This window comes from Canis lupus, chromosome 29, assembly GCF_003254725.2.
Source record: "Canis lupus dingo isolate Sandy chromosome 29, ASM325472v2, whole genome shotgun sequence".
In the NCBI taxonomy this organism is placed as follows: domain Eukaryota; kingdom Metazoa; phylum Chordata; class Mammalia; order Carnivora; family Canidae; genus Canis; species Canis lupus.
The window spans coordinates 274,684-297,029 of NC_064271.1; the positions used below are offsets into that span (position 1 = coordinate 274,684).

At 39.4% G+C, this 22,346-nt stretch overlaps 1 protein-coding gene across 8 annotated transcripts in view; it reads right to left on the reverse strand.

Moving 5' to 3' along the window:
• The window catches only part of PRKDC (protein kinase, DNA-activated, catalytic subunit), a 221,645-nt gene that overhangs the window by 67,803 nt on the left and 131,496 nt on the right, over positions 1-22,346 (reverse strand). For all 8 annotated transcript variants that reach the window (XR_004810577.2, XM_025477681.3, XM_049103971.1 and 5 more), the window contains 5 exons: positions 20,586-20,775; positions 19,184-19,396; positions 14,292-14,404; positions 11,951-12,082; positions 8,683-8,862 (listed from right to left, as the gene is read on the reverse strand). Coding sequence is in view for 7 of the 8 variants with exons in the window: in XM_025477681.3 (XP_025333466.3) it covers positions 8,683-8,862; positions 11,951-12,082; positions 14,292-14,404; positions 19,184-19,396; positions 20,586-20,775 (828 nt within the window). In the remaining variant the exon portion in view is untranslated. The remainder of the gene's footprint in view (positions 1-8,682; positions 8,863-11,950; positions 12,083-14,291; positions 14,405-19,183; positions 19,397-20,585; positions 20,776-22,346) is intronic.

Here is a 22,346-nt window from a genome sequence, read left to right on the forward strand (position 1 = left end):
CAAGAGAAAGAGAGAGAATGAGGTGGCAGAGGTAGGGGTTGAGGGAGAAGCAGACTCCCCTGCTGAGCAGGGAGTCTGATGTGGCTTGATTCCAGGACTCTGGGATCATGACCCAAGGCAAAGGTAGATGCTTAATCAATTGAACCAGCCAGTGCCCCTCTGTAGTTCTTAAACAGAGGTTTACACATATAATATCCTCAATAAATGTTTTGTAAAGAAAACAAAATTTTTAAAAAGATCAACAAGCAATGTTGTTGCTTAAGTGTTGGATACCAAATTAATAGTAATTGACTATGTCATGGAAAAATGGTTAAATAGATTTTTCTTCCAGTTTGAGAGATATAGTTAGAACAGTCTGACAAAAACAGGATATGTGGCAGACAAGAAACTCATTCTGGGATGTCATGGTTGGGCAGCGGCATCTCAAAGAGATAGTACTTGCTAGAACAAGAACTCATGTGAATGCCATGCCAAATATACTAAAATGCTATGGAGAAAGGGAAAAAAAATCATACTTTCAGATATGAACCACAAACAGGAATCATAATGGAAATATTGCAAATTTAACGCACTGATTTGCATTTGTGCTGCTTTTTCAATAGCAAGCTCTGGAGTGCATAGAAGTCATTTATTTACTTAATGACAATTAACGATTCTCCTAACAATGGAAAAAGCTAGCTTTTTAAAATAAATATAGGGACAAAACTAGGAATTCAGATTTTAAAAAATCACTTCAGAACACAATGTAAAGAGAAACTTATTTTGAAATACTGGCTAGTTCAATATAATTTCTCAAATCTTATCTTTAGTGTAGCCAAGAAAAAAAACAATGAAGGAATTCTACTTGTAAATTTAAACCAGTAAAAATAGAATACATAAAAAGAAACTATAGGGCAGCCCTGGTGGTACAGTGGTTTAGCGCCACCTACAGTCCAGGGCATGATCGTGGAGACCCTGGATCGAGTCCCATGTCAGGCTCTCTGCATGGAGCCTGCTTCTCCCTCTGCCTGTGTCTCTGCCTCTCTCTCTCTGTGTCTCTATGAATAAATAAATAAAATCTTTAAAAAAAAAAAAAGAAACTATATTAATAGTTTCATGCTACATAAGAACAAAACAGGAAAAGCTGCTATTTCATCTCAGCGAATTATTAACCAATTAGTTTGCTAACTAATGCAAACCTCCAATGAGGTTACTAGTTACAGAATAACTAAAATGGGCTTTGGGGGGGAGTGGTTAAGATGGTATAGTAGTAGAGGGACTCTGAACTTGCCTGGTCCTTCAAACACAGCTAGATCAACATTCAATTAATTTGAATAACTAGGAAGACAGACAATCTGAGGATAAAGGAAACAATCTGCACAGTTGGAGCAAGAGAACACAGCAGATGTGGGGTTTGGAGCCCTGATCTGGGGGAGAGAAAAGCCACAAGGCCTAAACGGGATGGAACCCAATTCTTGGGGTCAAGTCAGGAAGAGGGAGGAAAGCAGTTTCCTGCCCAGCAGGCAGGGACCACACAATAAGCTGCAGTGAGGAGATCCCCTGGGTCCCACAGGGAGAAATCACTCCCTTTCCAGAGGGCATTTGAAGAGCAGATTTTGCCTCTCAAAGGACCAAAGGCCAGCCAGAGCCACTGAGCAGTGCTCATCAGCAAGGTCAGAGGTGCTCCCAGAGAGCAGAAGACAACTTGTTACTCTGAGCCACAGTAGGCTTAAACCTCTGTGTGCACGTTGAGTGGCTGCTTTTCTGTGGCAGAACTAACAGAAAGCAGAGACTGGAGAAAATTGCAGATAACCTAGTGGCAGTTTTTGCTGTCTGCTGCAATAAATCCAAGCCTCTGCCATGGCTTCCCTGGGACAGAAGGGAACAGAGGACTGAGTCAAGCGCGTAAGGCTGATAACCTGGGTTCAGCTTTTCGCTGAGTATTACAATAAACTCTAGCCTCTGTGCTCGCACTGTGCAATGTCCTTTCAGGGAAAGGATGAGACAACGTTAGGCATGTGATGGTGGTGGGTACCTGCAGATCATCTCCTCCCCTAGACAGATTGGCCTGCACCTTACCAGGCCCTTTAAATCTTGGGAGTTTTGAATCCCAGCCACCAGCCAGAGATAAAATACAGGAGATCTGTGGCTCTGGGTATATCAAAGACCTGGGCACAGACAGGTCAGGGCAGGGAACTGACGAAAGTGCAGGTCACAGGAGACTGCTCTTCTAAAAGGGCCTCCTGAACAATGGTGGCAGGGAGTTCTGCTCCACAAGGAAGAGGTGCAGGTGATGCTATTTTCTCCCTCCTCCCTCCCACCAGCACAGTAGAACTGCAGAGAGACACAGAGAGACACAGCACCTCCAGTGGAGGCTAGAGGCCCCTGCACTACACCCTTCCTCCCCAGAGCCTGGCAGGAACATCTTTAAAAGGGCAGCTGGCCCATGAACAGGCACAGCAGGCCTCTCCCACAGAAGACCAACAAAGGCCCTCACATCTACCAAGTCCAGTGATTAAAGAAAACTCCAAAATATCACCTTCTACTGGAAATAGGACCAGGCTTGCTTCTTTTTTTTTTCTTCTGTTAATTTTTTAAAACTTTTTTCATTTTGTACTTTTCTATTTCTTATTTTTTATTCTTTATATTTTTTTCTCTTTTCCTTTACTTCTTTTTTTGTATCAGGCTTATAACTTTTTTTCAGTTGTTGGTTCATGTTTCCTTCTCTTATTTTTTGTGCAGGCTTCTTTCTTTTCTTTCTCTTTTCTTCTTTCCCTACTCTTCTTTCCTTCCTTGTTCCTTATTTTTCTAAAATCAGGCTTACAGTTTATTGTTTGCCTGTTTGTATCCATTTTTGTTCTGTTTCCTTTTCTCTTGTCTTAAATCAGGCTTTGTTTTTGTTTTATTTTTATTTTTAATTTTTTCCTTTATAGGCTTAACTTCACAAACATATCAAAGCACACCTACTTAAAAGTTCAAACACTCTCCACTACAAGCAAGAAGGAACTCTGTAGAGGAAGGACCAGGGGGAAAGAGCAGCCAAAATACAACAGCAGAGTGTACACAGCATATACACCAGAAACAACTTCCTGAGGCTTTTGTTGTTGTTATTGCTCTTTTTGCTCTTTTGTGTTTTTTTTCCCTTTCTCCTTATTTTACTGAACACAATGACTATAAGGAGAAATTCATTACAAAAGAAAGAGTAGGAGGTACTCTGCCACAAATTTAATAATATGGATATAAGTAAGATGTCAGAACCAGAAATCAAAACAATGACTATAAAGATGCTAGCTGGCCATTAAAAAGCATAGAAGACACAAGAGAATTCCTTACTATAGTAATAAAAGAACTAAAATCTAATTAGGCCGAAATTAAAAATGCTATGACTGAGGTGCAGTCAAATATGGAGGTTCTAACAGCTAGGGTAAACAAGGCAGGAAAGAGTCTGTGATATAGGAGACAAAATAATGGGGAATAAGGAAGCTGAGAAAAAGAGAAAAACAACTACTGTATCACTAGGGGAGACTGAAAAATCAGCAATACATTAAAGCAAAATAATATTCAAATAACAGAGGTCCCAGAAGAGTTCCTAGAAGAGAGGAGGGCAGAAGGTTTATTTGAACAAATTATAGATCAGACCTTTCCTATTCTGGGGAAGGAAACAGGGATGCAACTCCAGGAAGGACAGAGAACCCACCTCAAAATCAATAAAAAATAGGTCACACTTTGACATATAATAATAAAGCTTATAAATTTCACAGAGATAGAGAAAATCCTAGGGCAGCTCGGGACAAAAGGTCCTTAACCTACAAGGGTAGACACATAAGGCCAGCAGCAGACCTCTCCACAGAGATCTGCCAGGCCAGAAAGGACCAGCATGATATATTCAAGGTGCTAAATTGGAAAAAGTAAAGCCCAGGATATTCTGTCTAGAAAGGCTGTCATTCAGAACAGAAGTAGAGATAAAGAGTTTCCAGAACAAACAAAAACTAAAGGAATTTGTGAACACTAAACCAGCCCTGAAGGGGATTCTTTGAGCTAAGAGAGCCCAAAGTAACAAAAATCAGAAAAACACAGAGATAATCTACAGGAACAGTGACTTTACAGGTGATGCAATGGCACTAAATTCATTTCTTTTAAGACTTACTCTCAATGAAAATGGGCTAAAGGCTCCAATTAAACAGATGGGTGGCTGAATGGTTGAGCATCTGCCTTCCGCTCAGGGTGTGATCCCAGGGTGTGATCCCGGGGTTCTGGAATGGAGTCTCACATCGGGCTCTCTACAGGGAGGCTGCTTCTCCTTCTGCCTATGTCTCTGCCTCTCTCTCTATCTCTCATGAATAAATGAATAAAATCTTTTAAAATGTTCTTTAAAAATAAAAAATAAATTTAAAAAATAAACACAGGGTATCAGATTGGATTTAAAAAAAACAAGACTCATTGATATGCTGAGACTCATTTTAACCCCAAAGACACCACCAGACTGAAAGTGAGATGTGAAGTGAAGGAGAACCATTTATCATGCTAATGAACATCAAAAGAAAGCTGGAGTAGTAGCCATCCTTCTATCAGATAAACTAGATTTTATTTTATTTATTTATTTTTTTTAATTTTTTTTAATTTTTATTTATTTATGATAGTCACACACAGAGAGAGAGAGAGGCAGAGACACAGGCAGAGGAAGAAGCAGGCTCCACGCACCGGGAGCCTGATGTGGGATTCGATCCTGGGTCTCCAGGATCGCGCCCTGGGCCAAAGGCAGGCGCTAAACCGCTGCGCCACCCAGGGATCCCAAACTAGATTTTAAATCAAAGATTGTAATAAGAGATAAACAAGGACACTATCTCATAATAAAAGGGTCTAACTCTAACAAGAAGATCTAACAACTGTAAATATTTATGCCCTAACTTGGGAGCAGCCAATTATAGAATCCAATCAATAACAAAATTAAAGAATCTAATTGTTAATAACAGAATAATAGTAAGGGACTTTAATGACCCACTCACAGCAATGGACAGATCATCTAAGCAGAAGATCAACAGGAAACAGGCTTTGAAAAGACACACTGGACCAGATGGACTTCATAGATATATTCAGATCATTCCATCCTAAAGCAACTGAATACATTCTTCTCATGTCCACATGGAATGTCCTCCAGAATACGTCACACAAAGTTGGTCAAAAATCAGGTCTCAACCAGTACAAAAAGACTGAGATTATACCATGTTTATTTTGAGACCACAATGCTATAAAACTTGAATGCAATCACAGGAGAAAAATTTGGAAAGGACACAAATACATGGAGGTTAACAAGCATCCTACTAAAGAATGAATGGGTCAACCAGGAAATTGAAGAAGAATTTTAAAAATACATGGAAACAAATGAAAATGAAAACACAACAGTTTAGAACCGTTGAGATGCAGCAAAGGCGGTCCTAAGAGTTTCAGTATATAACAATACAAGCCTCTCTCAAGATACACACAACCTAACCTTACTCCTAAAGGAGAAGAAAAATAATAAAATTTGAGCAGAAATCAGTAATATAGAAATAAAACACACACACACACACACACACAAAACAGAACAAAGATACTAGGACCTGGTTTTTTGAAAGAATTAAGAAGATCAAAAAACCCCTAGCCAGCCTTGTCAAAAAGAAGAGAGAAAGGACCCAAATCAATAAAATCATGAACAAAAGAGATCACGACCAACACTGACGAAATACAATTAAAAGAGCATATTATGAGGAATGATATGCCAACAAATTAGGCAATCTGGAAGAAAAGAATGCATTTCTTCTATACAGAAACATATAAATCACCAAAACTGAAACAGGAAGGAATAGAAAACCTAACCGGATCCACAGCAAGCCAAGTAATAGAACTGGTAATCAAAAATCTCCCAACAGCAAGAGTGCGGGGCCAGATGGCCTCCCAGCAGGATTCTACCAAACATTTAAAGAAGAAATAATACTTATTCTTCTGAGCTGTTCAAAAAAACAGAAATGGAAGGAACACTTCCAAATTCTTTCTATGAGGTCAGTATTACCTTGATTCCAAAACCAGACAAAGATCCCACTAAAAAGAATTACAAACCAATATCCCTGATGAACATGAATGCAAAAATTCTCACTGAAATACTAGCCAATAGGATTCTACAGTACATTAAAAGGATTATTCACCAGGACCAAGTGGGATTTATTCCTGGGCTGCAAGGGTGGTTCAACATCCACAAATCAATGAAGGGGATATGCCACATTAATAAAGGAAAGGACAATAACCATATAATCCTTTCAATAGATGCAGAAAAAGCATTTGACAAAACACAGCATCCTTTCTTGATTAAAACTCTCTGCCATGTAGGGATAGAGGGTATATACCTCCATATCATAAAAGTTATATACAGGGGATCCCTGGGTGGCTCAGCGGTTTGGCGCCTGCCTTTGGCCCAGGGCGCGATCCTGGAGTCCCGGGATCGAGTCCCGCATCGGGCTCCTGGCATGGAGCCCACTTCTCCCTACTCCCGTGTCTCTGCCTCTCTCTCAATCTCTGTGTCTATCATGAATAAAGAAATAAATAAATAATCTTAAAAAAAAAAGTCATATACAAAAAACCCACAGCAAATTAACATCTTCAATAGGGAAAAACGGAGAGCTTTTCTCCTAAGGTTAGGAACATGATAGCAATGTCCACTTTCACCACAGTTTTTCTACTTTACTGGAAGTCCTTCTCAGCAATCAGACAACAAAAAGAAAGAAAAAGCATCTAATCCGGCAAAGAAAAGTCACACTCTCACTCTTCGTAGATGACATGATACCCTCTGTAGAAAACCCAAAAGACTCCACCCCAAAATTGCTAGATCTCATTCAGGAATTCAGCAAAGTCACAGGATATAAAAATAATGCAATCAAATAATAGAAATCAGTGGCATTTCTATACACTAACAATGAAACTGAAGAAAGATAAATTAAGGAATCAATCGCATTTACAATTGCATCAAAAACCATAAGATACCTAGGAATAAACCTAACCAAGAAGGTAAAGGATCTGTACTCTGAAAACTATAGAACACTTAAGAAACAATTTGAGGAAGACACAAAGAAATGGAAAACATTCCATGCTCATGGATTGGAAGAATAAATATTGTTAAAATGTCTATATTTCCCAAAGCAATCTCCATATTCAAGGCAACTCCTATCAAAGTACCTCAACATTTAGATTCTGAAAATTTGTATGGAACTAGCAACGACCCCAAACAGCCAAAAGAATGTTGAAAAAGAAAAGCAAAGGCGAAAGCATCACAATGACTGACTTTGAGTTGTACTACAAAGCTGTGTTCCTCGAGACAGCCTGGTACTAGCACAGAAACAGATACACAGATCAATGGAACACAAGAGAGAACTCAAAAATGGACCCTTAACTCCCACTTTCTTACACCAGACACAATAATAAACTCAAAATGACTGAAAGACCTAAATGTGGGACGGAATCCATCAAAATCCTAGAGAACACAGTTAGCAACCTCTTTGACCTTGGCTGTAGCAACATCTCACTAGACACATCTCCAAAGGTAAAGGAAGCAAAAGCAAAAATGAACTAGATAAAGATAAAAAGCTTCATCAAGATAAAAAGATTAAAAGCATTTTGCAAAAGCAAAATGAACTAGATAAAGATAAAAAGCTTCATCAAGATAAAAAGCTTCTGCATAGCAGAGGATACAGTTGACAAAACTAACAGGCAACCTACAGAATGAGATAAGACATTTGTGAATATATCATCAGATATAGGGTTAGTATCCAAAATCTATAAAGAACTTATCGAACTCCATATCCAAAAAACAAAAAATCCAGTCAAGAAATGGGCAGAAAACATGAACAGACATTTCTCCAAGGAAGACTTAAAACATGGCCAACAGACACATGAAAAGATGCTCAATATCACTCGGCATCAGGGAAATACAAATCAAAACCACAATGAGATACCACCGTACACCGGTCAGAATGGTCACCCACTGTAATTCCGGAAGGGCAGAGATTTGTTCCTCTTGCATCACTCATTGTCCCTGTCACTTAGAACAAAGTCAGGAATATGCTCAATCAACATTGATAACATGCGATCTGTTAATGGCAACCAGGAGGCAGGAAATAAGCTGGTGAAGCATTATGTAAGGAAAAAACTAACATTCAGAGTTTAGCCAAAACACTGAAGGGACTAGCTTATGGCTTATTATAAATCTGAACACTTTTATACCAAGGCTGGTTTCTAATTATTCAGTCATATATAGGTTTGGGGTTTTGGAGGTGTGTTTTATTTCCCCTCGAAGATTCATCCATTTATTTAAAGAGTGAGAGAGTGGGTTTGAGTCGGGGGGGGGGTGGGGGGGGAGGGGCATGGGCTGAGAGAATTCTTAAGCAGACCCCCCATTGAGCATGGAGCCTGTAGTGGGACTCGTTCCTATGACCCTGAGATCATGACCTGAACCGAAACCAAGAGTCAGACACCCCCATGTGATTTAAATCAATCAATCAATCAATCAATCAATCAATCACATCAGCCCATCTGGGAAGAGGTAACCACACAGAGCATCTACTCTGTTAAATACCTTGTGCTTCAGCTTGTGAAACAAATGAAGTTTTTATGACATACACATATGATGGTAAAGTAGATAGTGCATATTTATGAAGTGTGCGTATAGATTCTTACCTGAATACAGGAGACAAAAGGTGGAAAGAAAGAGAAAGTGGAGTTAAGAAAATGACTGAAATCCTGGAGCAACTTTTGAGTAATGTTGTTTTTTTCAGACATGGTCTTGTACTTATCCATCTCCTTTATAATTCCAGAAAACAAGCTGCCAAAGAGCTGTTTTGCAATTACTGGGTCTCTCTGTAAAATATTCAAAGACAAATTAGGATCTGAGGTAAAAAATGCTATAATTCACTAATACTATCACAGTTTTATTTGAAAACACAAAGTGCTGCCAACATAAGTAATTTACATCTCAATTTTGTTTAGAAAATTTTAACAGGAATTGACATGGCTACTACTTGAAATTTAACCAAATATGCCTGTGATACCATGGATTTTGGATGCAGAAATATGTAAGCTGGCTTAATCACATATGTAGCCAATAGCTTAACTCATGGGTAAGTCTGGACCTTCAGATTCCTCATCTCTAAAGTGGGGATAATAGGGTTGTGGTGAGGCTCAGCCAAGATAATGCATAGAAAGTGACCATTGCAGTAATCGATAAGACCTTTAAGACAGAGTAAATGAAATTTTTAGGTACTATCTTCACATTAGTATCATCATAAAGCTTAAAAAACTAACTGAAGCTTAAATAAAATGCCAATTTAAATTTCATAGTCCCATCATTATGACCATTTAAACTGTTAAAACCATCAGTAGTTTTCATGTTTGGTATATTTAGCTCTAACAGAATGCCACCTGATCTCCTCTGGCTTCTATCCTCATGCTCCATGACCACAGGAACATTATCCTTCATCTGTGCCTGTGACACCAGTACTAAGAACAGTCCCTAGCATGCAGTGTCTATATTTTTTTTTTTAAGATTTTATTTATTTATTCATAGACACAGAGAGAGAGACAGAGACACAGGCAGAGGGAGAGGGAGAAGCAGGCTCCATGCAGGGAGCCCGATGCGGGACTCGATTCCGGGTCTCCAGGATCACACCCCAGGCTGCAGGCGGCGCCAAACCACTGCGCCACCGGAGCTGCCCAGTGTCTATATTTTTTAAAAGAAGGCACGAACACAGGAATTTAAAAAACTTAAGAATTATTTTGCTTGATAAAAACTTGTGTCTGGATAAAAAGTACAATTTGATTTATTCTTTGTTATTTAAGTAATGTATTTGTCTCATATAGAGTTATATGGTTGCTATAAAAATTTTCAGAAAATATAGATTAGGAAAAAAGAAAGTATCACTCATAAACTGCATGAAGACAGTCACTGCCACAGATGGATCTTCTACTGACATGCACACTCTCTTATATGGTGTCTGCTAACTCTTTTTTCATTTAACTTGTGGCACACAGGTTCCCATGTCTACAACCCCAATTCTTGGGTCTTATGCACAAATTCCTTCATTTCTCAGGGAGCTTCAAAAGCTCCTTCTGTCATGACAATGCAGTGGTGATTAAGATAAAGAAGTTTTCAGAGCAACAGAATGTTGCCGCTGGACACGTGCTGTAATGGCTCCTTTTATAGGCTCCTCTTCCGCTCTCATGTGCAAGGCTCATAGTGAAGAAGGGGAGCCCAGGATAGCAGAGGAGGCCACAGTTGCCCTTTAGTGCTTAGAACAGTCCCTGGCATCCAGAAGGAGTTGCTCCATATATAATATTTATTGAATAAAGTATTAGAACTTGAGAAACATAAGGAAACACATTCCTCTTCAAAGAAGAGAAAAAATGTAGTCATGTTTTTTCAAAACAATATTCACCATCTTAATATTTTCCAAGCACCAATGAGATGAACTGATCTGGGCACAGGTGAGCAGGTGGCAGCATCATTTCTGAGGCGGTGAGTAAATACATACATGCAAGGCATTAGAGAAACTGGGAAATAGTGGGGATGAACAAGAACACTGGGCCAGATGTCAAAACAGAGGGGTGTTGTCTTAGTTCCACACCCATCAAAATATACAGTTGTGGGTTTTTTTTATATTAAATTTGTAGCTTTATTTTTTCTTTTATTTTGATATACAGTTTTGACTATATTTGCCATTCTTTGCTAATCTTCAATTCTTCATCTGTAAATGTACCTAACAACTGCCATTATGTCACAAAATTACTGGGAGAAGCTAATGAGAGGAATGTGAAAGCAGTCCATAACAACCAAGGGCTCTTCTGTGATACTAGTTCATGAATCAATATGTATGCTACAATTGCACAGAATCTCTCTCTCTCTCTCTCTCTCTCTCACACACACACACATACATACACAAATGCAGGGAAAAAATGATAAGACTGCAGTCCACTTAACACTTTTGTTCCAATGTCAATTTCTAGATAAAAATAATGTACTATGGTTATGTAAGATACCACCAGTGGGGGAAGCTAGGTAAAGGGTATATGGGACTATGTACTACTTTTGCAAATTCCTATCAATCTATATTTATTTAAATAAAACGCTTAAAAAAAAAGGTAAAAGAATATGGAAATATAACTTATTATAAGCAACATTAGTTCTGAAAATTTATGTAGAATAAAATATGGCATTATATTTCAGCACCTAGCATAATGCTATATATATATATATATATATATATATATATATATATGTAATACTCTCCAATTTTTTTTTATACTCTCCAATTTTTAAAGTTATTTCAATAAAAGTCAAAGAAATCTTAATTAGGCTTTTAGGGAGTAAATATCTTGTATTTGTCAGAGAATTCAGCTAGGAAACTTCATTCACTCTCAACCCTAACAACTTGGAAAATTTTTCCAATCCTCTGCTATTAAGAAAATTAACAAAGAAGGAAGAATTCCTTCTTGTGGGTGGAATTAAGGAATTCCAGCCATAAACTGATATTCTCCTGATCCACCCCCATCCACCAAAAGGATCTTGTATAAGAAATTATTTAAGTGGCTTAGCACTTTTAAGTTTAAAATTACACATTATTTTACTGACCAACATTATTGGTAGGAAAAATAGATTTCACTGCCTGGTTTTATAGAAGACACTGTGACTCAGAGCATTAAGTGTCTTGACAAGGACCCAACTGCAGGACTACCTTCTAGATGACTCTACATGAGTCACACCTGGGAAAGTTAAGAACAGGGCCAAGACTGGGACCAATGACTTTTAACCAAGTCCACTGTTAAAGACAAATCAACACTTCGTTTATGATATACTGTAGCATCAACCACTTTTCCTTGTACATAGTAGCCCCCTGGAACTGCAAAACAGTTTTTATCTGTCAATAGAAAAATGAAGCATTCAAGGACCAACCTGAGCCACAGCTTGCAAGGGGGTGATCAGGCTACTGTATTTAATCTGAATGTCAGGAAGGTCTCCTTGGCGGTAACTTCTGTACAAAATGACTTGGGCATCGTGCTTCATTTTTAACTCACTCTTGATCTCCTATAATCATTAGAACCAAAGAAGGAAGATTAGAATTTTTATTGAAAAAATCTGTAGTGCATGAACTATGCACGATCAGTCAGTACCTATCCTTAACATAAAGGTGAACTTGACGACAAATTTTTTTAATTTATTTTTTTTAATTTATGATAGACAGAGAGAGAGAGAGAGAGAGAGAGGCAGAGAGGCAGAGACACAGGCAGAGGGAGAAGCAGGCTCCATGCCGGGAGCCCGATACGGGACTCGATTCTGGGACTCCAGGATCGCGCCCTGGGCCAAAGGCAGGCACAAAACCCCTGAGCCACCCAGGGCTTGATGACAATTTTTATACAAATTGGTTTGGTCACTATGCTTTACCAGTCTATGACAGACAATAAATCCAAAATAAAAATTACTAGCAAATGAGCAGTAAAAACATTATTTAAATGTTCATCACAACATAATGTGAATATTGGTAAATTCAGAGAACTTGAATTAAAACATTTAAAGCCATATCTCACAGGGTTCTTTCCCCCCTTAATTCCTCTTAGAAAAACCTTAGCTATCCAGCCGGGTGATATCATCACAGCTCCCAACACCTGGTTCCTCCCGACCCTGCTCACCTGTTCAGGCCAGGCTGGCTTCACCCCTGAGTCCCCACCACATAGGGCTGCTATATCTCTTCACCTCTGCCTAGAATGTCTTTTCAGTTTCTCTCTCATCATTTGGTTCCTATCTCAGAAATCATCTTCAAAGAGGCTTGCTTTCTCACTTCCTCTTTAACAGTCTTCCCCACACATTCTCATCACTTGGTTAATTTCCAACAATCACATTATAATCTTAACTCATTCTCTTTTTTTGTCTGTTGTACTCACTGCGTTGTAGCTCCATGAGTGCTTATGTTATATTTACTTCTATACCATTAGCACTGAGAGTAGTGCCTGACATGGAGCACAATGCTCCCAACAAATAAAGCACATGGCCTTCCAGTGCCTGATTACCTCCATGCCATTCTTACTGTGAGGTCAGCCACTTCAGATGAGAACACCTGTGTCAGAGCAAATGCTTGGCTCATACATACAGCAGACCATCCCACATTTACTAATTATTAAAAGGACTCTCTTTATATCAGACCAAAATATCTCCCTGTGATTTCTATCCAACAATCCTGATTTTATCTCTTCCTTCTGTTCATATTCTGCTTGTTATATCCTTCAGGCAGACCTAGTTAGATTTCAGGCTTAATTAGTAGCTCATGGCTACCTCTTCGAGTGCACAAAGCAGAATGCCCTCCACATGTGGTGGGGCCAATAAGAAGGGGTGTGGGATGACTGTGGGCACTGATTTGGGACCCTCCTCTTTAAGAGAACAGCTATATTTACAGAGACAAGAGAAAGATGAAAAGTACATTTTCTTCCCACAGAAGATACAGTGGAACCACTCAACTACTTCATATTCAGATTTGGAAGTTAATTAAGTGAGGATTTAAACTAAATTAGAACAAACTCGGGTGTTTTAACTCATAATCTCATCTTTCTTGAAAATTCTGTGGTAATTACTAATTTGTAAGTAATACTGAAGCTATGGATAAAAAAATTCTTTCATTAATCCCACATTTTGAGAAATGTTTAATTCATGCCACACTAGGTCACTGCTTTCAGCAGATAACCCTGGACCATCTATCTGCCTGGCCTGCTCACCCCTTTCTCTGGGCTCACCATTCCCTCTTCATCCAGGCACCCTCAGGAGAGTGGCTGGTTGTTACGTGGTCCCACAGTGGCCTCAGACCCAAGTTAGGTCAAGGTTCTGGCCAATCCCTCCCAGCAGCTAATGTTGTAAGATCATTCAGGAACAACTTGAGGCCGTGTCTCACCACATGGAGAAAGCCAGTCTGTACACAAACAACAAAGTCAAGCTTCAGTGAGAGTCTGAGATAAGGGGCAGGGATGAGGTCCTGGCAGCGCCTGTGAACTCAACATACTGCAGATTCAAGGGACTACCCACACAGGCTCCATTCCAAGATCCCCATGACCTCATTAGTGAGTCATGACTGTCCTTTATATCTACATTAGTCAGGGGAAAAATCCTTGGTTCATAAGTAACTTTAATGCATATAGTGCTACTTCCATAATTTTGTTAGGGAAGAAATATCTGACAAACTTATTCCTTAGTATATATCTTTTGATATAAAATAAATATTTCTGATCAAATTCTCAAAACAGATACAAACCTTCTCTCGTTTTTGTTCAGCAATACCTTTTCTGGCATAAATCAAACTGAGCTTTTCTTGGTCCTTTATGAATCGTCTGCGTAATCTTAATATTTCTGTCCGATTGTCTATACCTAAAGAATATAAAGGTTTGTTACAGATGGCCAATTTGACATTTGCAGTTGACTTTGCCTTCTTTCTAGAATCCTCTCAAAATAGAATTATTCGCTTATCTCCATTTTTTAATTTTCATCTAGTTGTTTTGCTTTGTTTTAATGACATAAGTCTACAGAGAATCGCACAGGAGACAACTAACCAGTTTTGGAGAGAACTCAGTCCAATCCCAGTGCTACCATGCACAGAACAGGGACAAAGCAATAACAGTGGAGAAGACCTGGAAGACTCAAAACCTGGCAGCACCCAGCACCTCTAGGGGCAAGGAGGAAGATGAGGCTGCAGCAGGAGGTGTGGTTAGAAAGCACGTTTCCTCGTGCTGCAGGTGTGGAGCTTGCAGGGCCCTGTGGCCCTGCGGGTGCACAGGGCCAGCATGGCTGCAGACACAGCAACTCTACCCAGCAACCACATGGGCTTCTGGAAACTGCAGCTGCCTGCTCCAGCTTGGCCTCTGGAGTGCTGGCACCCTGGCCTATAGCCTGCTGGCAAGAGACTGGATATTTTGCCTCTGGGTAATCCACCAGTTCAAAAGCACAGGCAAAGAGAGCAATACATCAGGAGTTTCAATGTCCTGGTCTAGTTGGACCTCTGCACTCCAATGTGCAGCTATTCCAAATGTCTTTTTAGTGCCCCATCTGGGAGTATAAGCCAAAAGACAAGCCACCAGACATTTTGAGAAAAGCTTCAAATATAAAAAACAGAAACAAAAAATAAACAAAAGGGAAAGAGCAACCGATGAAAGCAGACCATCCAAAAAAAAAAAAAAATTCAAACATTATCAAAGAAGAGTAGAAATTGCAACAGTGGATCAAGGATGGAAGGGTATTCAGAGAACATAAAAAGCTCATGGAAACCAAAAATATGATATAAAAGCCAGGGTTAGAAAATCGGTTGAAGTGATTTCCCAGAATACAAAGCAAAAAGGAAAAAAATGACAAGAAAATTACAAGATCTGATAAGGTCCGATATCCAAGCAACAGGATTCCAAAAAGAAAATGAGATGAGGAAATCATCAACAAAATCACCCAAAAAAATATTCTAGAACTGGAAAGTAAGTTAGCAGTCTAAAAGGGCCCTCCTACCGCCCAGAAAAATGCACTACAACAGACCTGCACACTCCAGATGACACTTTGGTGTAATTTCCTAAAATTGATTTAAAAGAAAGGATCCTAAGATCTTCTGCAGAGAAAAAATCCAACTCTTATAAAGAATCAAAAAAAGAATGCCATCAGGTTTCCCAACCCAACCCTGGGTAATAGAGAACCCTAGTGAGTTCTCAGAATTCTACAGCTAAATTACCTAGCAGGTATGAGTGCCATCAAAAGCAATGTATGGCATCAAGGCATCAAAAACAACTTACTCTTTCTGACCCCTTTTCTCAGGAAGCTACTCAAGGAAGTGCTCCACCAGAAAGAAGAGCCATCCAAAAAGAAGAATCCAATCCAAGAGAAGTGAAAAGGCCCTCAGGTCTCTAGACCATGGTTGAATAGAGACATCTCAAGACAGGGTGGCTCAAAAGCCATAGAAGAGATTTCTTTTAAGATGAAACATTTATATGTTGGGACACAGAAAAAGACAATGGTACAACTCAGAGGGAATCAAGTGATGAATATATAGAAATCTAAACCAAAATAATTATCAATGCGCAAGAAAAATTACTATACAATAGGAAAGGAAAAATAGTCATAGAAGCACTATGACTTGAACATGCATAATTGTATGTAATCAAATAAGAGGAAACTACTGATGAAACCAAGATGAAGACTTAATTATATCAAGAGAATAAAGACACAAGAAGAATTCACTGTGAGCATCTGTGTGGTGGGTGGGAGTGAGGGACAAGAAGGAGCCAAATCTTCAATGTCCATAATGTAAGCTTAAAGAGAATGACTAATGCTACAAGGGAAAAAAAAAAAAAAAGGTAGAGTAGCAATATAAATACTGTTTAGAGATTCAGAAGGGTCTAAGCCGTTGTGTCTGGAATTCGGGAAACGGGTATGGAGGGTTGTTATTCTAAAAAGCTTTGGCAAAGTATTTGACTCTTTAAACTGCATGCATGTATTACTCTGATACAAATAACTGAAGGAAACTGTAGTAAAGAATTAAAATAATGGCTGAAAAGTGACATTTTAATTAGGTTACAATTTCAAGTTTTTAAATGTCAATGATAATAGTATCATAGTAAGGATTAATTCACCACATTTTATGAATTTTTAAATATTCCTGTTTAGGCAAGAAAATGCATAAACCCCAAAAAAGACAGACAGTATGGGAAATATTTTACATTTACAAAGGCACAAGGGGTGATTCAAATACATTAATCAAATTAAAATGGATAGCTAATAGTATTCATTTTACCTACTCAGTTCTACAAGTTTTTTCAAATTCACATATAAAACTTTTAAAGAAAATGGTTTAAAAATTAGGTTTCACCTCTTATCCTCCTTAATTTCTATACAAGTCAATGAAAACAGGGAAAAATTGCTCAACAGTTTGAGTTGTGGACTATGCTGCTAACCTCAGCCACTTCTTTCTGTCTTCTGAGCCTCCTCCCCACTGAGTAGAGTGGGTCACGGGCAATCTCCATCCATTAACTGTATTGCAGGCTGCCCCAAACACCCGTTCAACAATTCTGTGGGAAGATGCACGTGCCATGGTTTCGAGGTGAGCAAGACAATTAACGAGCTATGAGAAGGTAATAGTCATTCTGGGACTACATTTTAACCCTGAGGCTTTCATTGTCAAAGTTACAGAAGGACATAGAACCATGCACTCTGGATGACAGTTTGGTGGAGAAACAGCAGAGGAAGATATAAAAGAAAAAAGACTGGTGGGAAGCAACAAAGCCGGGGGCAGAACAGACAAAGCAGGAGGGCCTCATTAGCCCCCTTCAAACCCAGAGTGCTGAGCAAAAGGAAGCTAGATTTACCTCACCTACTTTAAATTCACAGAATTGTGAAGTGAGGAAGTGAGGAAAGTATTTCATGTGTGTTTAATTCCTACAATTAATTTAAAGGAATTTACATTTACTCGTTTAAAATAAAGTGTATCAGGGTGCCTGGATGGCTCAGTCAATGGAGTGTGTGACTCTTGATCTTGGGATTGTTAGTTTGAGCCCCACAATGGATGTAGAGATTACCTCCAAAGAAATCTTAAAAAATAAATAAAGCATATCAGGGAGGAGGTAGGTGGGAGGATGAGAGAAATAGGTGAAGGGGATTAAGAGTACACTTATCATGAAGACCACCGAGTAATGATGCATTGAATTGTTGAATCACTGTATGATTTTACATTTGAAACTAATATAACACTGTAGGTTAACTATACTGAAATGTAAAATTAAAAACTTAATAAAAAATAATAAATAAAATAAATTTATCCTAGCTCTTATTTTTTATTATAAATTTATTTTTTTATTGGTGTTCAATTTGCCAACATATAGAATAACCCTAGTGCTCATCCCGTCAAGTGCCCACCTCAGTGCCCATCACCCAGTCACCCCCAACCCCCACACACCTCCCCCCCTTCCACCACCCCTAGTTTGTTTCCCAGAGTTAGGAGTCTTTCATGTTCTGTCTCCCTTTCTGATATTTCCCACTCATTTTTTCCTCCTTTCCCCTTTATTCCCTTTCACTATTTTTTATATTCCCCAAATGAATGACACCATATAATGTTTGTCCTTCTCCGACTGACTTATTTCACTCAGCATAATACCCTTCAGTTCCACCCACGTTGAAGCAAATGGTAATCCTTGCTCTTAATTTTACTTCTTTATATCCAAACTCATATGGTTAGCATTTCCCCAAGGTTCTGTGTTAGGACCTTTTCTCTGTTTCCATTCTCTGGGTTTTCACTCACTCCCAGAGCTGCCATTCTCATCAAGAGCTGAGTGGCACCATTTCAGCCAGTGCTGGGTCTTCAAGGTCTGCCAGCACTTCCCTGCAACCCCCGTGACTTGTCCCCCCTCTTCTTCCCCACCAGAACCCTTGGTTTCCAGGGCCTCCTCAGGCACTGCACATGCTGCTCTGTGCGGATCCCCCAAGAGGTCATCCAGAGAACCCTACCTGTCTGCTTGGTTCACTACGGAAAACCTCGGTAGCCTCCTAAATCTGCAGGCCCATATCCATAGCTGTCTGCTCCATGCTCCCAGTGGGCTTGTCCCACAGCACCCTATTTGGCTAGACTGCTACAAGACTGCCAGTCTGTAAACAATCTTCCCAAACATGCTCCATACTTCCTGCTTCAGTCCTTGTTCACCCTCCCCCTTCCCATACCCCGAGCCCCCAAGGCTACTCCCAACAACAGCCTCTTCTCCCCAGGTCCTTCCTTGAGCTTTACTGAGATTTACTAATTCTGTCTCATCTCAAGATCACCTATTTGCTTACTTACTCTGATGTTCAGAAAGTCACTAAATGAATGGACTGATTTTAATTTATTCAACAGCTTTTCTGGAACACCTAAAACGAGGCTTTCAACATGGTAAGTACCCAAACAAGATTTATTGAATTAAATTTTATTACTATTTTTTTTTAAGTAAACTCTACCCCCAACATGGGGCTTGAACTCACGACCCCAAGATTAAGAGTTGCATACTCTATTGACTAGTTATCAGGAACCCCTGAATTAAATTTTAATGGCCTTATTTATAAGGAAATGTGAATGCAGTCGGAAATGCACTTTCTTTATCTAAGCCTCTGCATTAACTAATGTTAAGTACACTTCAGCAAGCTTACTTTTACCTTTTGCTTTGTTATCTACTTTGTCCCCTGGAAGGCCCAGCTTTTTTTCCCCAAAATCAGGTCCGACTGACTTCAAGGGTGCTCTCTGTGACTTCTCATTCCTCTTCTGGGCAAACAGTAAGGAGGAAGATGAAGAATCCGATGATGAGACTGTATAATCCACCAGTGGGTCAATACTGCTCCCAGTCAGCCAATTAAAGGAGCTTCTACCATCTGCAAACAGACATGACCAGAGCATGTCACAGCACGCTCAGGACTGCACAACACTGCCAAGCCCACACCACCCCGCCACTGCAGCTGGAGCAGTGCCAACTGCCTGACACATGTGTGAGACAAAACGATGGCATCATCCTGGTGGCACCTAGTGCCTCCATGTGCTCACCTGCCACAGTCACTGGGGACAGCTCCTCCAGGGAGACAGCCATGTCACAGCAGAAAGACACTATGTCACAGCAGAAAGACACTAGGCGGAAGCTCTATCAGGTTTCTAGTGGGAGACCTGAGGCAGCTCAAGTGTCTGAGCCTCAGTGTCCTCATTTGTGAAGCAGGAAACACCCTACCTGCTCCCTCAAGCCACTGTGATCATTACAGGACTGATACTTTGTATCTACCAAAAGGTACTAAAATTCATGATGCCTAATATAGTGTCATAAAATATTCATCATTCAAATCAATCCTACTTCTAGAACCAAGAGAACATGAAAAAATTTAAATTTATATAAAGGAACAACACTGAAACATTTACATGAAATGATTTAGGCATTTTACTGTACAACTTACACATCTCTGATCAAAGGAAACAGGTGAACAATTTAAGAAAGAAAAGTTTAATAAACTATAAACCTAGTAAATGACTTTGGTCTGGCTCTTTAGTTCTTTGCTTTTGAGATAAGGGGTTTTAAATTTGATGCACTAAATGGATTTTTCTGGACAAAATCAAAATAACACATACATGTACTGTAACTTTTGTTTTTTCCAATCAAAAATAATCCTTTTCTACTTTTTTTTTGTTGTAAAATTTAGAGAACACCAAATTAACTATTTTAACCATTTAAAGTGTACAGTACTATGGTGTCAAATATTTTCACACAGTTGTACAACCATCGCCACAATTCATCTCTAGATCATTTCCATCTTCTCAAACAGAAACTCCATAACCTTCAAACACCAGTAGCCCATCACTCTTCCCCAGCCCTCCCCTTCCACTTTTTATCTCTAAGAATTTGATGACTCTTGGAATCTCAGTGCTTTTCTCCTTTGACTGATATAGCTTTTCTGTTGGTTCTTACTCTTTTCTCTTATTGTTTTACTTTTCTTATAGTCAATGTTCTTGCAGTAGAGGCCACTTCCACAGATCATATTGCCTGGTGCAGAACAGGCAGGTGTTCAGGTGAACAGTTACCTGCAGTTTGTGTAGGTGTGAAGTCATACTGCTGTTGGGTGGCCCGTATTTGCCTAGCCATCACTCCTTGAGCTGGGAGGGATCGCTCCTGCGTCCGAGTCTGAAGAGTACTTTGGGAAGCCTGAGTCTCAATAAACATCGGAGTGAGAACAGTACTTCGGAAACGCCAGTCAGAATCAATGGTATATTCCTGAATGTAAGAGAGCTCCAAATGAAATAATAGTCCTTCTTTAGCAACACTGAAATACATTTATTTTACTTTATTTATATTTTAAGGATTTTATTTATTTATTCATGATAGACCAGGAGGGCAGAGACAGAAGCAGGCACAAGAAGGGGAAGGGGCAGAGGAGAGAGATAAGCAGACTCCCTCTGAGCAGGGACACCCCCCCACTCCGCCCCACTGCCTGAGCCCCATGGAGCTCAATCCCAGGACCCTGCCAAAGGCAGACGCTCAACCACTGAGCCACCCAAATATGCCCCCATAATATTTTCATTTAGAATTCATTGGTATTATCAACAAATATGTACTATGATTTCATGTATCCGTGAGAAGCAACTGAAGAAGAACCTTTCCAAACTTAAAGACTTTAACAATTTGCCAACTAGAAATACTGATTAGCAGTAGGGGAGAAAAACCATATTTCTCCTCCTTCACATTCTGAATTAAATGGCTTCATGCCATACTCAAAAATGGCACCACAGCTGTAACAAGCTAAAGGGCTCAGCTCCTTCCAAAGTCCCATTATGTGCCTGACACTAGGAAAATCACTAGGAGGACAAGTGCAGGCAAAACAGTCAGGTGCTACTGCCCAGCTTGGCAGAGATAAAGTGAGCATGTCCGTAAATATGTAAGTCATCACAGGTTGTTAAGGCTGTCAGGAGAAAGTTCACACTTGGCATCTACTAAATGAATGAGGGGACTGATGAGGAAGGATGGCATTATGGAGAAAGGAAAATCTAAGTGGAGGCTAAAAGGCAGACAAGTGTGAGCAGATGAGGCTGAAGCAAATGTGAGTGTTTTGGAAAGGAATGTGTGAGTATTTCCAGTAAAATAAGAAGCCCAGTATATCACTAATCATCAGGGAAACACAAAATCACAGTAAGACATCACTTCACATCTGTCAGGTGGCTATGATCAAGAAAATAAGAAATGACAAGTATTGGCAAGGATATGGAGAAGATGAAAACCCTCATGCACTGATGTGTGGAATATAAATTGGTGCAAACACTAAGGAAAACAAACAGTACAGAGGTCCTCAAAAATACTAAAAATAGAAATACCATAGGATCCAGCTATTCGACTTCTGGGTATTTATCCAAATAAAGCAAAACTTGGAAAGATATATGCACCTTGATGTTCACTGAAGGATTATTCATAATAACCAAGACATGGAAGCAACCTTAATATCTATCAATGGATGAATGAATAAAGAAGATGTGATGTGATTTAATGGAATATTACTGAATCATAAAAAGAAGGAAATCTTGCCATCTGCAACAACATGGATAGACCTTGAGGGCATTATGTTAAGTGAAATATGTCAGAGAATACCACATGATCTCACTTACATGTGGAATCTAAAAAGTAACAACAAAACAAACAAAAAAACCTAAACTGATAGATACAGAGATCAGACTGATGATTGCCAGAGGCTGAGGATGAGGGAAGGGGATATAGGGAAAGGGGATTAAAAGGTACAAACTTCTAGTTAAAAAATAAATAAGTCATGGAGACAGAATGTGCAGCATGGTGACTAT